The sequence below is a fragment of the Aricia agestis genome, chromosome 21, assembly GCF_905147365.1.
Source record: "Aricia agestis chromosome 21, ilAriAges1.1, whole genome shotgun sequence".
Classification (NCBI taxonomy): Eukaryota; Metazoa; Arthropoda; class Insecta; order Lepidoptera; family Lycaenidae; genus Aricia; species Aricia agestis.
This window is the reverse complement of record NC_056426.1, coordinates 940751-957953: the sequence shown is the minus strand read 5'-3', so window position 1 is coordinate 957953 and position 17203 is coordinate 940751. Positions and strand designations below refer to the sequence as shown.

At 39.3% G+C, this 17203-nt stretch overlaps 1 protein-coding gene across 1 annotated transcript; it reads left to right on the top strand.

Annotated features, from left to right (window-relative positions):
- Positions 1-630: 630 nt before the first annotated feature.
- On the top strand, positions 631-17203 carry LOC121737608 (lysyl oxidase homolog 2B). Its single transcript, XM_042129268.1, has 9 exons — positions 631-958; positions 1754-1894; positions 5238-5518; positions 7604-7829; positions 12866-13017; positions 14609-14745; positions 15328-15485; positions 16000-16094; positions 17045-17203. Exons 1-9 carry the CDS (start codon positions 790-792, stop codon positions 17165-17167), a joined length of 1482 nt encoding a protein of 493 aa, XP_041985202.1. The 5' UTR covers positions 631-789; the 3' UTR covers positions 17168-17203.

Here is a 17203-nt window from a genome sequence, read left to right as displayed (position 1 = left end):
CCGTCCGTATTTTTTTTACGTCCGTGATCAGGTGCAGGACCGACTTTTTACATGCCCATCCGACGCATGGATCATCTTACTTGTCAGACAATCAGGTGATCAGCCTGCATTGTCCTAACCAAACTTGGAAATAACATTGTTTCCAACGTTGGAATCGAACCCACGACCTCTGAGTCAAGAGCCGCGCTCTATACCACTAGACCACAGAGGCGATAGCGATGAAGCTTAAGATAACATATTAAGTGGAAATAGACACAACACACTGGAATGATAAATATTCATTAAAAGTGGTGACAAAATTAAATTTAGGTGAAATAGAACGAAGTCACTGAATTTTTTTAAATATTCATGAAAATTTTTAAAATAACCAGAAAAACAAAGAAAAATTTAGTGTTCAAAAACCTAAAAAGTATTATTATATTACACGATAATAATAAGGAAAAGATATAACTAGCGCAGCAAGTGGTCCGAGTATAATAATTAAACGAATTGACCCATATATTGAGTGTGTTGACAATGAACCAGGCAAGACTATTAAAACCAATTCAGTCTAACACAGCTCCGGTTATAAAAAAGTTGTTTCCTTTTAATATATCTTATTAAAATACCACTAAAATTAGCTTCTAATATCTGAAAAAAGTGTTAAAATATTTTTAAAAATAATTACATTACAACACAATTAAAAGTGAATACCGCAAGGAGCAATTTTGACACCGCTGATGTTCTTAATGTATATCGTTGAGAAAACTCAAAGTTTCGAGCATATTAATTTTAATTGGCACTATAACTATGTACGTTAAATTGCTTTTATCATTAATGTTATTAGTTTTAACCGTCTGTAAGGACGTTAGTGAAGATGAAAGAGCTACGAGAGCAGCCTTTATTCAGAGGTTGTTGAACAAACAAAAGCATTTGGAGGGAAGGCTGAAACTTGTCGGTGGTTTAAATAAATTTGAAGGTAAGTTTCTCAAGAATTCCTTTATCGTAAAGTATTTCTATTTTTCGCTAAACTAAACAAAGTTTTATGTACGAAGTTTTCCACTTGGTATTTTCGTCTTTGAGTTACCCGTTTGGTTTTATATTTATCTTTTTTGTTATTTTTTCTTCTAAGACTAACTATGTATTTCATCATTTATTTTGATTAGAACTAGCTCAAAGCCGAGCTTTGTGAGAGCTCGCGTCGTTTTTCTGCGTGGTAATAATCTTTAAGGCAGTTTTTTTTTATAATAACCAAACCTCGACTGACCGACGATAACACATCTATTATAAATAAAAATTACTATGTTAAAGCACAAATCAATAAATTAATGGTGAAATGAAAGATACATAACTAACTACATTCCGCGACTTGAGAATCGATGATCTAAGTAAACTTATCTATAAACATGAACCTGGAGTAACGAAGGTGGGCCCAAAATGTGATATCTAAAGCTATATTACGTAATCATAGTGCAGTCGCCTGTCCACTATGGAGATGGTGTATTAGACAAAAAGTAGCCTATATGCTATTGCAGAGCGTAATTTACCATATTGCTACATTTTTGCGTGACGAAGTAACAAACTTTCGCTTTTATAACTGTGGGAATGTGCGTGGCTGCTACAAAGACAGATTTTCGTACTGAATAGGGTGGTATGCTCGGTCAAGCTAAAGCTCACCAGTTTGTTTTCTGCTATCGTTTAAATTCTGACAATTAGAAAACCTCGATAATGTGATGCTGCCACGTGATACAAGGCTAGACTAACATGTTTCCAGGTAACGTGTACATCTACCACGCGGGTCGTTGGGGTGCGGTGTGCGACGACTCCTGGGACGATGCCGCTGCTGCGGTAGTGTGTCGGCAATACAACAGAACTGGTGTGGCTACGTATGCTGGACAGTATGGGGAGGCTACTGGTAAGAAGTATATACTAATATTTTAAATGCGAAGTGTGTCTGTCTGTCTGTCTGTCTGTTACCTCTTCACGCTCGAACCGCTGAACCGATTTTGCTGAAATTTGGCATGGAGATACTTTGAGTCCCGAGAAAGGACATAGGATAGTTTTTATCCCGGAAAATGTACGGTTCCCGCGCGATAAACGAATTTTGGCGCAACGGAGTTGCGGGCGTCATCTAGTACTTACTAATACTAGATGATGCCCACAACTCTATTGCACAAAAATTCGTTTATGGCGCGGGGAACCGGGATAAAAAGTATCCTATGTCCTTTCCCGGGACTCAAAGTATCTCCGTGCCAAAATCGAATCAGCGGTTCGAGCGTGAAGAGGTAACAGACAGACAGACAGACAAAATTTCGCATTTATAATTTTAAGTATGGATTTTAAATACGAAGTGTGTCTGTCTGTCTGTTACATCAAACTGATCGCAGGCTGACCCGACACGTTCACCGCAAGTCCGGTCAGATCGACCTTTCCTTATTTGAGGGTACTGATAGTACTTTTACCTTGTAAAGCAAATGTTTTTGAAGTTTCTTATTAAAAATATTGTAATCATCAGCTTCTAGAATGTAGAAGCACAAAAGACATAACTACCAGTAGTTCGACTGCAAAGAGACGGACAGGTTTCAATATCTGTCGAATTCGTCGGGTTTCACTAGGATTATGAACGGAATGTGCCTCGCGCTGGCTGATATAATTTATTTTTAAATATTTAAAATAAAGATTTCAAAATTGGATTCTGACAATTTTAATCGCATGTGCCAAAACACAAACAACAATACGACCAAAGAGGAACACGTCCATCGAATATGTCATAGTTTTAAATTCGTAGGTAACAAGTTAACAACCCTAGCGACGATTTTCGTCATAATACGTCAAATTTAAAAATTTCAACATCAGTTCTAAGTCGGCATACTCTACAATCCTGTCTACTCTGGTAGAAGGTTGGGGTTTGTGAGCTTATGGGCACTTTTACAATTCAAAGCACAAGTTATGCTTAACCTAATAACGTCACAAATTAACAAAAGATTAATGCCTAGAATTTAATTGTCCTTTTTTCCTATTTTCATCAGGTACTATCTACTTTTATGCCTCTTCACCTAGGCAGTAGCACAGAATATAATATTATATTAGTAGGACCAGCAGTAGTTGAGTTTACCAAACATTTTACCTCACCTAGTTGCCGATACATAGACAATTTTGTCACAATCCCCAGTCTTTAAACGATTGATCCCTTCATTCCCTACAATTCTATTAATCATTTCGCTCAGTTAAATATGCATACTGATTTCAAAGAACAATTCTCTCAAAATTGAATAAAGCCAAGGAATTAGGAAGGTAAAAGAAAGAATAAGCCCGTTTCACACTCGACTTAGTACGGCCACAGTAAAAACGTATACAGTAGTAAAACTATGCCATGTTTTGAATTAATCACGTGCTAACTTAAAATTATTAACCTGCCAAAAAATTTGCCTTCTGTTTTATAATAACGTGGAAATTGACAAATTCTGGGTCTATAGATAATTATAATTGATATAAAATTATAAATTAAATTAAACGAAAAATGGACAGAAAAAATTGCAAAAGAGTACCCAAACATGCAACAATAAACAAAAATAGACTAGTTTTATGCCTCTTCACGTTAACATGGACCAACACAAACTATTACGAACGACTAGATAAGCATATTCGTCTATGATTGGCCATCATCGTTGTCCATTGTACACGCTACAGACAGCGCAATCATGGTGGCAACCGATTTTCCATCATGGCTCAAATTCAAGAACGTGATGTAGCATCACATCTCGTTAAGTTCTGTTCTCTAAAGTTATCTGAAATCACACTAATGTGTGCGTCTATCCTATCAGATGTATTATTTTGCTCTACGGTCTATCCGAACGATCTAGTACCGATATGGTCTACTGTTTATCATTTTACTTACGAGTACGAGCTTATCAGGAGCTTTTTTTAGGGTTCCGTACCCAAAGGTTAAAAACGGGACCCTATTACTGAGACTTCGATGTCTGTCCGTCTGTTCGTCAGTCCGTCTGTCTCCAGGCTGTAACTCAAGAACGGTAATAGCTAGAGAGCTGAAATTTTTACAGATTATGTATTTCTGTTGCCGCTATAACAACAAATACTAAAAACAAAATAAATTAAATATTTAAGGGGGGCTCCCATACAACTAACGTGATCTTTCAAACATTTTTTGTTCGGTATGAATGATGACAACAGGTAGGTACTTGAAAAGTACACAAAATACTCAACTGTATTTATGATTTAACAATTAATAATATAATTTAAATAAAATAAATAATTAAGGGGGCTCCCATACAAAAAACCCTTCGTGCGCAAGTCCAACTCGCACTTGGCCGATTTTTTTTATCTCGTAAAGTCAGATATTTATATTAATTGGTAACATTCTTTTGAGGATAACATTTACTAAAGGAATATTGAAAGCTAGGAATAGTTTATTCGTAGTAACATTTTTTCTTTCGGTATTCTTTTATGGTTCGTAGAAGAATTCTTTGCTTTAGGGCAACGATTATTTCTTAAAATGTTTTATGATATAACCACCTTTCAAAGTTATTATAATATAAAATTCTCGTGTCACAATGTTAGGCCGCGTACTCCTCCAAAACGGCTTTACTGATTTTAACCAAATTTTATATGCATATTCAGTGGGTCTGAGAATCGGCTACTGGCTACTTTTTATATTGATAAGTGCATTTGTTGAATAAATATCCTAAAGATAATAAAATATTATTATTACTATTACCTCGGTAATTTTAGCCATGAAAAACTTAAAATGTCGGTGCGGTTCTACAAATTATCCTGTCTTTTTCATAGACTCAAATTGTCTCCATACCTGCATTTCATTTTAATAATAGCCATTATGCGTAAAATGGAGGTAACAGACAGAAAAACACTATTTCGTATTAATTACATCTTATATATAAAATTCTCGTGTCACAATGTTAGTCCGCGTACTCCTCCGAAACGGCTTTAAACTGATTTTAACCAAATTTTATATGCATATTCAGCGGGTCTGAGAATTGGCTACTGGGTACTTATTATATTGAGAAGTGCATTTGTTAAATAAATAATAGTAAAATATTACAACTCGAGACTGACGGCGACCATTGTTTGTGCGACGGGACAGCGATGGACGTTGCCATGGTGACATACTTATTTAGTCACTTCAGTAAAATAATATGGGTGAAATACTTTATATGGCAAAGAAAAGAATATTATCAGTTAGCTATTAGTAGGGATCCATCAGAAAAGTCATTTTGTTCCAGAGAAGTACTGGATGGATGACATAGTATGTGAAGGAGACGAGCCATCCTTGGACCACTGTGTTTTCTCCGGCTGGGGATCCTCTGACTGCGGGGCTGATGAAGCGGCCGGAGTCATCTGTTCTGGACCAGAGCAGAGAGCTGCGAGCTGCAGAGACTGCCCGCAGGAGTTGAGACACTGTCAGGGCGATGGATGTAAAGAAAGGCTACTGAGTGATATCCTGGATGTGGGCACCAGTATACGCTTGGTTGGCGGCAGGAACAGTGGGGAAGGGAGGGTTGAGGTGAGTAAGATGAGGCACAATTTTGATTAACGGTGAAGACTATTGTCAAAATGAAATAAGGTGTCCCCAGCGGTCTTTGACCTTTTTAGCCTAGTTTATAATATGAAAAATGATCGAGTAAAAGTAAAAATGATTCTCGAAAATCGTGAACCAGATTGAAATTAGTTTAGGGTTTGCGAGGACGTCCGAAGCGCCTTAGGCCCCATAAATCGTACCTGACTTAAATTTATAGCTGATGTTTTAACCTACTTCTCGTGAAAGCCTGATTTCCGAACGAAAAACGGTAAATTATTCACAAATTACCGGTGACATGGCGAATTTGGCCTGACGCAAAAAGTCGTAACTCATTTTTAAGGAAAAAATGTTTTTTAAATATTGTCAAAAAACGATTAATCACTTTATCATAAGTTTTAGCCAATCTGTAGCCATAGGGTCTTTAATGTTAATTATTGTGTCAAACAGCTATCCAATTATGTCGGTTTGATACGACAATTGACACGAAAGACTCTAAAACTCTTTATCTTAAAGCTACAATGCTCCACCTGGTGGAAATCCGAATGCATAGAATCACTTAAATACATTAACTGGCGCACACGTTCGCTTTTTTCCAAAAGGAACGAATTCCGCACATACGTTTCAAGTGCAAGCCGAAAAAACTAACGTTTGCGATAGTCTCACGGAATTCTGAATACAGAAAACTAATTTGAAAATCGAACACGGAAAACGTATGTATGCGGCCGGTCCCCTTTTATGCATAACAAAAGTTCGCTCTCCAGTAAAACTGTATTTTTGAAGTTACTACCTTATGCGTCGTGGCTGTCGAGCCCTTAAGGTAATTGGCACCATAACTTATAATCCGACCTGGATTATAAGTTAAGCTTGATTTACAATTCAATCATGTTACTTTTAGGTGACGCCGTATATTTTTTATTAAGGTTTTAGAGCCGGGACACAAAAACACGGCACGACGTCGTACGGCGTCGTACGGTGCCGTACGGCGCCGTGTCGGACGCGCGTCGTAAAAAACCACGGCACGGCGCCGTACGGCGTCGTACGACGTCGAGCCGTAGAAACTCACGTAGAAATTCAAGATGAGTTTCTTCGGAACGACGTCGTACGACGCCGTACGGCGCCGTGCCGTGGTTTTTTACGACGCGCGTCCGACACGGCGCCGTACGGCACCGTACGACGTCGTGCCGTGTTTTTGTGTCCCGGCCCTTAGTTTTAAGGCTACTAGTTGACGACCGAAACTCCGTTCCGAAAAAAATCGTTTATCGCTCGGGAGCCGTACATTTTTCCGAAATTTAAATTATCCTATGTCCCGCAGGACTCAAACTGCATACTTTTCATCAAATTCGGTTCAGCTGTATAAGAGAGTAACAGACAGACACACTTTCGCATTTATAATATTAGTATGGATTTCAAACTTCGAATCCTGGGTGGCAAAATCTTAATTTAAAATACAGAAAAAAAATTCTAAAACTGAGACGAAACAGAGAATGAAAAATATTTTTACAACTTACCACTCAGTTTAACAAGTTTACATTTTTCCTCTAAGGGCGTACTCTTCCTTAATTAGTACAGCCCTTTCAATGTTGCATTAGGGAGTCTTTACAGTGTTTCGTCATAAAATATAAGGGTTGTTTAAAAAAAGTAAAAATACATTTTTCAACAAGATGACGCCCGCAACTCTGTTGCGCCAAAATTCGTTTATCGCGCGGGAACCGTACATTTTTCCGGGATAAAAAGTATCCTATGTCCCTTTCCGGGACTCAAAGTATCTTAATACTTAAGTATCTTAATCAGTTCAGTGGTTTAGCCGCGAAAAGGTAACAGACACACTTTCTCATTTAGAGGTATAATTCTCGCAACTCGTACATTTTTTTCGGGGTGAAAAGTAAAAACTATCCTTTGTTCATTCTTAGAACTCAAAGTATATCCATACCAAATTTTGGCAAAATCGGTTCAACGGTTTGGGCGTGAAATCGTGACAGATAGACAGCTTTCGCACTTTTAATATTAGTATGGATATCGATTTATCTTATTCAAATAATATCAATAGCGTACACACCTCCATTTTTCCAGGTCTATCACAACGACATCTGGGGCAGCATCTGCCCTGACGGATGGACGGCATACGAGGCCTCCGTCGTCTGCCGGCACCTAGCCCTGGGATACTCCGCCCAGGCCCTCCAGACGGATCAGTTCGGCAGCAGCAGGATCATACTCCAGGGTTTGAAGTGCGAAGGGAATGAGAGTAACCTGTTCATGTGTAGACAGAGGCAAGTGGAGGGATGTCCAGGGGAAGCTGGTAAGAAACTATGCCTATATATACTATTTTTTTTTAATATTATAAAGCTAAAGAGTTTGTTTATTTGAACACGCTAATTCTTTTAGTGTTAGATAGCCCATTTATCGAGAAAGGCTATTGTTACGGATACGGACACGTAATGCCATCTAGCGTGAACTTGTGGAACCACTCGGGGAATTAAAACAAAATAAAACCCCTACTCGATACTAGATGGCGTTAGGCTTCCAAAAATATTCCACACTAACTGTTCCGGTGAACTTCGTGTCACTTAAAAACCTTCCCTGAACTTCAAGGATTATTTTAAGACTAAAATTAGCAGAATCGGTTAGCCTTTTTCGAGTTTTAGCGCGACTAACACATTTGAAAATCCATTTTTATATATAACTAGCTGTCCCGGTGAACTTCGTGTCAATTTAAAACCTTCCCTGGACTTCTACGAATATTTTAAGACTAAAATCAGCCCAATCCGTTCAGCCGTTTTCGAGCTTTAGCGTGACTAACACATTTGGAAATCCATTTTTATATATAAGAAGACTAGCTGTCCCGGTGAACTTCGTGTCACTTTAAAACCTTCCCTGGACTTCTACGAAGATTTTAAGATTAAAATCAGCCCAATCCGTTCAGCCGTTTTCGAGTTTTAGCGCGACTACCACATTTGAAAATCCATTTTATATATAAGATTTGCTTACGCAAATACGGTACATTCTAGAAAGGAATGTTCTGATACAATCTAGGGCTCGCTTCGGCCTATACATATAGTCGCATAAATAGTCGCAGTCAGGCGGGCCAATGAATAAGTTCAGTTCAAGCGATCTTAAGGCGACTTCGGAGTGACAACAAGTGATCAAGAGTGATACTTACGACTTGGCTATGACCTAGGACAGTGATAGTGCTTAGTGTTTTGGACCTAGTGATTTGTGTTGGACCTGGTGCTAGTGATTAAAGTCTTCATAAGAGTCAGTAGGTCTTTCTCCCCAAATCCTTCAAACCATAGCATGTAACAACTGCACGTAACACTATATAACATCACGCTACGACAACTAGGAGGGTAAGAAACAGAGGAAAATGTGGAAAAATAGGGAAAATTATTCGAAAGTGCTTATCTCACGAACGTCTACTTATGTAAATAAATAAAGACTATGAAACAAGACGTTCTGACTGGTTACGCTCCCGTTATTAACAATTTTCCAGCAAAATGTAACATTAATCCATTCCCTGTGGTCTACTCTATATCTGTGCCAAATTACATAAAATCTGTGCAGTAGTTTGAGAGATTAGCAAATAGCACGTTCAAACAAACAAGCGAGCAAACTCTTCAGGCTTAAAATATAAGTACTTATAGAGAAATTGGATTTTTTTTTGTTTGTATATTGTGTTGAAACAGGATCGAAATATATTTCACCACATTATATTATTGTAATAACGTTGACTTAATTCTATATAATATAATTCTTCTTTTATTTTAATCATTGTGACCATAATTTAATTAATTTTCGTATATAATTGACCATATTACTATAATTTAATAATTACTATGACATACATATTTTATTCTAATTATTTCGTATAAACTTGATGTCTTCTCTGTTTTTCTTTCCTATTGTAATTTGTAATAATTAATAATTTTAAACAATGATTGTACTGACATGTCATCTACGATTTATTACACTACCAATTTGTTATTTTAATTATTACTTGGACGAATGTTGACTTCCAATAATATTTAATGATTAATGTTAATTTTGGACAAATAAGAGTTACTTTAAATTTTTACAATAATGATGTATATTTGCATCCTATTTTATAATATAGCTAAAAGTGTTAGACTATAAGAACATCATTACCACCTACTGTATTACACTTTTAGAGCAAATAAATAAATGAATTGAATTGAATTGAACAAGTGATTTTTGTACAAATCTATTGCAGGAACACGTTCCTGTATGGACGGCTATGATACTATCAAATTAAATGTGACGTTCTGCTTTGAACTGTGCAATAGGAGTGAGCACACTGAGACGAGCCGTGCCGGGTCGCATAGCAAAAATCCACCTCCATACAATTTGTATGGAAGCGGATGCGGGTATTGCACACTTTTTCCGGGGCGCATCGGCGATTTTTGCTCGGCGGATTTCCGTCAATGCGACACGGCCCGACAAGACCCGCTGCGCCCCGGCAACAGTGTGCTATAGCAAGCGGCGCGCGGATATGATGCGATGCGGCCCGGCAAGCCTCGGCTCAAAATTCGTCAATGCATTGCGCGCCGACCCGCCCCGGCACAGTTAGCGTTAAAATCCGTCAATGCGATGCGACCCGACCCGGCAATAGTGTACTATAGTGCATTTCGCGCTGCGCTGCACCCCGACCCACCCCGGCACGCCCCGGCACGCGCCCACAAAGTGTGCGACCTTAAAAAAAAACAACAGCACAATTTGATCAAGTTTTGTTTTCAAAGAATTTCTTTTGTTACATTTACCTACATCACAATAATTATTTTAATCAGAGTGTACTTCCTGCATAACATTGAGACGATCAAGCTATTATAATTTAATATTTCTCGACAGTATTCATAAAATATTACCGTCATACAAAAACAATTTACCTCAAAATCCGAACAAACCCCAAAAACATAAAAATTAATATCTGATGAAATAAAAACTTTGTGATTAGCTATCTTAAATATTAAAGTCCTGATGAATATGCAAATCTCTTATTGGACAATGCCGGCAATAAAAGAGAATTATTCCTCTAATCACTCGGGCTTAGGGTGGGAACACATTCACGATTTCATCATCATCATCTGCTAAAAATTGCTAGAAGATATTTTGGTTCACATTAAGGCCTATATTCACTTTGATTAGTCATAAATGTAGTTGATTAGTGCAGGTGATTAGAGATTAGAAGAAAGTAATTGTGGAAAGTCCTTTACTTTCTCCTAATTACTAGTCACCTGCACTTATCACTAATCAAAGTGAATACAGGCCTTTACAATGTAGCGCTTTCATGCGATGCATTTTGAGATCCCCGTCAAAAAAGTTTACATGTTTCATAATTTTCTATTTAACGCGCGATTGACAATGATGTGTGACAGGGAATACTGCAAGTTTCATCAAAATCGGTTCAGTAGTTTTTGAGATAGGGAATTTTGATTCTTTACCGTACAATTTTGAAGTCTGTTTAATCTTTTTAAAATACATACTATACTCGATTAGAACTGTGTATGGAGTAAGTAGCATTGGAGATTATCAATGTAAGAGTTATCTAGAGGTTTTCCGATAAATCTATAATAGTCTGTGTCTTTTTAAGACTTAATTTTTTTGATAATACAGTGCGAGCATTTCACTCATTGCTCCTAGACTAGAAAAGTCAATGATCGCTGACTACCATCTTATTTCATTTTGACTATAGTTTCGCTCAAAGGCAATAATTGACAGCTGTCAGTTTGACAGCTGTCAATTAGTGTGTCCAATTTTAAATGGCATTTTAGCGAAGTCTTTTTTCGTTGTTCTAAATTGTTTTCGGTCTTCCAAATAGATAATTTGACATTCCTAGCCCAAAACAACGAGGGATTATTGTTATTATTCTCACCCGTTAACGAATGATCATTAGGTACTTAATACTTCCTAATAGTTCTAGCGTTTCTGGCATCTGGAACTGCCCCGGGCCGAATGGATACAGAAATAGCCGAACAAAACCGATGATCCACGAAGCACGTGGCCTAAAGTACTAGCGCAAATACGTAGTTTATGTTCTTAGGCGACGCCTTGGTAATTTGGCTGTAGCGATATCGATTTTTCTCAGCAATGACTAAAGGTAAGAAATTTAAGTTCATTGTCAGTATTCATCATTTCATTGTCTTTCAATTACCCATAGCATAACACGATTGGTCAACTTTTATAACTGTGTTATATTCAATAATCAATCAAAAAGACTCTCATAGAAAACAAGCAATCTAAAACATATCCAACACGGTTTTTAACTTTAACGCGGCGTCACCTTAATTTAAACTTCGGCTGTTTTCGTATCCAGTCGGCCCGCTCTGCCGGCTCTGCCCCGGGGCAGTTCTAGATGCCGAAAACGCTATTAGATCACAATTTCTCAAAGTGTGCTCCGCGGAACCCTGGAGCTTCGCAAAGGCCTTGTACTCCACACTACATAAATTGTATTTAGAAATGTCATCAGATACCAGCATGAATACAATTAATTTAAAGACAAAATATCACTTCTTAAAAGGGTTCCGCCACTAAAAAAGTTTGGATATCGCTGAATGAGGGTTGTAACTCGTATTGCGCTATGTAGCCGTCAGGTCTATCGCGTCAAATGTCGTGTCAGACAGACATAAGACAGCTATATCGTGACATGGGGAAGCTATTTCGTGACATATGACAGCTGTTTGACACGACAATTGACACGATAGACCTGACGGCTACAAAGCGCCATACAACTTTCATTAGATCATTCTTGATAGTAACTGACTAGCCCATGTGTCCTAATCCTGATCTTTACGAATCAATACGATTTAGTCAGGTTGGTAATCGTATTACATGCCTGTCAATTGTCCACCGTCCAATCAGTACCAACCAGCCAAAATTAATTGAATTGCAAGGGTCATTATGGGGAAAATATTCATAAACCCGTCATATGCCTGGTCTAATCTAAAAGCAATTGACGTTAATGGCCAGTTTGCATTATAATAATTATGTGAACGGGCACTAGAATGCACTGGAATGCATTTTACAAAAAAAACGCTGGATTGGATCACTGGATTGGAATAATATAATACACCGGTCATAAATTGTACTTAATATGCACATATTCATGTTCCATGTAGTGTTCTATGGTTTTAATTATGTCATAATATTGTATTCAAATGAAGATCGGAAGTACGAAAATTAAGCGCCATTTGCCGAATACATTTAGAACTAATTCTCGCCGGGCTAGTTCTCAAACCAATGATAGATGATATGATTTCAGTTACAAAACCAAAGTCTAAATGACAAATTTTTACCGAGTATATACCAAGCAAACTTTTCCAGGTCACGTAGCGGCAGTCGCCTGCACTCAGCATCTAGCAGATCTACTGCTGGACGTGTCAGCTATAGAGCGGACAGCACACCTGCAAGACGCACCTATGTTCACACTACAGTGCGCCATGGAGGAGAACTGTCTCAGCAGGTCGGCTTATGAGGTATAGTTGGCAGCATGTACTCAACTAGCAGATTTACTGACGTGTCAGCTAGAGAGGACAGCGCACCTGCAAAACGCACCTATGTTCACAGTACAGTGCGCCATGGAGGAGAACTGTCTCAGCAGGTCGGCAAATGAGGTATAGTGGTAGTATGTACTCAACTGGCAGATGTACTGACGTATCAGCTATATAGAGCGGACAGCGCACCTGCAAGACGTGCCTATGTTCACACTACAGTGCGCAATGGAGGAGAACTGTCTCAGCAGGCCGGCTTATGAGGTATATGGTGTATGGTGGAACGTAATAATTATGACAATAATAATTGTTAAAGCCTAGCCTTTAACATGACAAGAGCCAGAAGCGAGAGATTGCCATTTCTTTGTATCAGGCGCTCCTTATATTATTAGCATCACCTGGATAAATGAAATATGCACTAATGAACGCGACCACTACCGGCAGCCCGGACTCTAACCAGAAGAGCAAGAATGACGACTTATTATCACAAAATCAGCCGACCAGAGGGCCTAGACAAGCGGCAAGCGATTATCGTAAACGCCAACGCCAACGCCACAAAATGTATGGGATTTGACACTAGTATTCGCTAGCGAAGCGATGACATAATATGTCAAATCGCATACATTTTGTTTACGATAATCGCTTGCCACTTGTCTACTACGGCTGAAATGCTTTCTTGAAAACGTTGCTACCTCCTATACTATTAGCAATTTGATTTTATTGTAGAACTTTTTATCAACTTATTGGTCTACTTGTTAATTGCTACATGACTCTGCAAGGCTTTGAGGTAATTTTGGCAAACAAACACATCTATCAATGTCACGACTGTCTGCATTAAACTATTGGGCATTGTTCTATTTATGCCTTTGTTTCTGGAGTTTTTGAATCAAAGCAACACGATAGAATAAGCATTTTACTATCCATACTTAATATTATAAATGCGAAAGTGTGTCTGTCTGTCTATCTGCTGTTACTTTATCACGCCCAAACCGCTCAACCGATTTTACTGGAATTTTGTACGGAGATACTTTGAGTCCAGGAAAGGACATAGGATACTTTTTATTGTGGAAAAATGTTCGGTTCCCACGCGATAAACGAATTTTGGAGCAACTGTTAAGCTAGATCTAATGTTAAGAATGCACCTGACTTGACTACATACTTAAACCTAGATCTCAAAATCTGTAAGTTCTAGAAAACTGATTTTTTTACACAAGTAACTTCAGTTCATGAAAATTAAATGCTCAAAACGAAAACACGATTACTGAAAAAATACTCGATAGTTTCTTTTTTACAAAAAACCTTGTTTTAGACACAATTTTGCTTGGATCTTCGAAGTTTGCTGTACCTATATTTTTTAAATATTTTTTAATATCTAAAAAGGCATTGATAAAACCTAAATTTGCTCAAAATACTTTTTTCATAATCATTATACCTAGTTCGTCTTTTATTCAAGTAAAACTAACTTGGCGATGATTCCGCGTCGTCCTTTTTCACCTGGCATATGAAAGACGGGCGTGAGTGTGAAGAGAGAAGGACGATGTTTGATTTTTTGGGTTTTAATGTTGGAATTCTTCAGATCCGTCGCACCAACGAGAACTGGCAGTTGGAGACGCGACGGCTGCTGCGGTTCACGGCCGCCTCCCTCAACGTCGGCAACGCGGAGTTCCGCCCGTACCTGCCCAAACACCTGTGGCAGTGGCATCTGTGCCATATGTACGTATCCTGCATGTGCTTGGCAGTTAGAAAGGGTTTCTTTAAAGGAATCGTAAACTATACGACAGAATGACTTTTTTTTTTTAATTCAATAAAGAGGGCAAACGAGCAAACGGGTTACCTGATAGAAAGCAACTTCCGTCGCCCATGGACACTCGCAGCATCAGAAGAGCTACAGGTGCGTTGCCGGCCTTTTAAGAGGGAATAGGGTAATAGGGAGGGTAAGGATGAGAAGGGAAGGGAGGAAGAGTAGGGCATTGAACCTCCGATAAACTCACAAAATCGGCGAAACACAGCGCAAGCGCTGTTTCACGCCGATTTTCCGTGAGAACGTGGTATTTCTCCGGTAGAGCCGGCCCATTCGTGCCGAAGCATGGCTCTCCCACGTCTAAATCTCTGTCAAACGCCTGTTGCTTAACTGTCGAAATGCAGTCGCCCCATTGGGATTTGCTGTAGCCAAGCATACCGTCTCGCTCAGTCATAAGATTTTGCTTTGGCTTTTTTTCACATTTACCACCAACGTAAATGCTTAAAAGCAGCAATACAAAGTGTTTGTGTTTAATATCTAATTATTTTCTTAAGGCACTACCACAGCATGGAGGTGTTCGCGACGTTCGACGTGCTGGACTCTACTGGCAGGAGGGTGGCGGAGGGGCATAAGGCCTCCTTCTGTTTGGAGGACAACACCTGCTTGAGTGGCGTCGAGAGGAAGTACTCTTGCAAGAACTATGGAGACCAGGGTATGGAGTTTATTGAGATTAAAGAGACTTATATACCAACTAGATGACGCCTGCAACTCCGTTGCGCCAAAACTCGTTTGTCACGCGGGAACCGTATATTTTTCCGGGGCAAAAACTATCGGGACTCAAAGTATCTTCATACCAAATTTCACTAAAATCGATTCAGTGGTTTAAGCGCGATGAGGTAACAATCAGATAGACAGACACACTTTCGCAGTTATAATATTAGTATGGATTGTTCTGTTTCTATGCCAAGTAGCATTAAAACACCCGAATATTATAATAATAAGCATTACTTGGTACTACAAATATATATCCTGTGGTATTAAAAGCAACTTTTTATGGCACCAACTTTTAACAACTGTTACTGTTACTGTAGTATCGCTCGGGAAAGGAGCGGGGCGCGCTACACTATTGGTAGACTACACTATGAGTAATCAGACGGGGCGGTAAGCCATGCACATTGCACAACTTTAAGATCGCATTTATTGAAACCGCACTTGTGCTCATCCAGGTGTGTCGGTGAACTGCTCTGACGTGTACCAGTACAACATAGATTGCCAGTGGGTCGATGTGACAGATGTGGAACCCGGGGACTACACTTTCAAGGTCAGTCTAGCAGCAACACTTAGAGCCCCCGCTGACTACAGACTTTTAGTCGGCCGATAGTTTGACCATATCGGGGATACAAATCGTTTATTCATACATGAAGGTACTGATTAAGCTTTCGACTAAATTATAGGCCGACTAAAAGTCTACATGCAGTCTGCGGGGGCTCTTTTAATAAGTCGATCATGGGAAAACGAGACACAATAGATATTCTGTTGTGTCTCGTTCACCGGTGAGCGTATGGGGCTTGATGAAATAATAGAGAGATTGATAGACAATGTATGATGTTTGTGTCAAAATATTCGTAAATTAAAGTTAAGTATATTTTGTTAAATGGCTCTGAGTACTGCAGTAAGTGCCGGATCTGCTGGTCCAGTGGTTCCGTCAGCATGGAACTCGACGTTCGGATATCAGGGGGCTTAGCCAACACGTTTAACTTTATCTCTTCTTTATAGAAGCGCCAATCAAAATGTTTGACATGACATGAATCTAATGTAGAGTTTAACTTATATTATGTCAACAAGCAAACAAATGCCATGACACGTGAAGCATTATGTAAAATCCCACTTTTTAGGCGCTTTGCAGACGAAGGGACGGGGCGGGCCGGTCAGTTTCGCCGCGAACGATAGCACAAATGGAATCCTATATTACCAACGCACACGGCGGGCAAAAATACCGCGCCGCTGGTGTCCGGCGGGCACTGGCAGCGCATGACCGCGGCTGCCCGCCGTGGATCACACAAACCAGTTTGCATGTAGTAACGCAGACGCCGTAAGCTTTGTGTACGCGGCGCGGGCAGCCGCAGACATCGACGGGCGTACGCAGCGAAGTTGACCGGCCCGCCCCGCCCCGTCGTGCACAGCGCCTTATCATCAAATCTATCGAAACTGGCGAATACATTTTGATTTTTGACTAAGACTCTCTCTATTCTCTCTTCCTCTCATTCCTAGGTATCAATCAACCCTCACGCACGCGTCGCAGAACAATCCTACCACAACAACGCGGCCACGTGCGCGCTGCGGCTTACGGAGACCTATGCCGTGGTGTATGGCTGTACGCTGGGGAGACCTTGATATACTAGTCAATAAAGTGTTCTTTTCTGGCGGGAT

Excerpts from the sequence above, each read along its gene's own strand:
- LOC121737608 (XM_042129268.1), top strand. The coding sequence starts at position 790 with ATGTACGTTAAATTGCTTTTATCATTAATGTTATTAGTTTTAACCGTC. Across the intron at positions 5,519-7,603 it reads GTGGGGAAGGGAGGGTTGAG|GTCTATCACAACGACATCTG; the intron begins GTGAGTAAGATG and ends CCATTTTTCCAG. Across the intron at positions 16,095-17,044 it reads CCGGGGACTACACTTTCAAG|GTATCAATCAACCCTCACGC; the intron begins GTCAGTCTAGCA and ends TCTCATTCCTAG.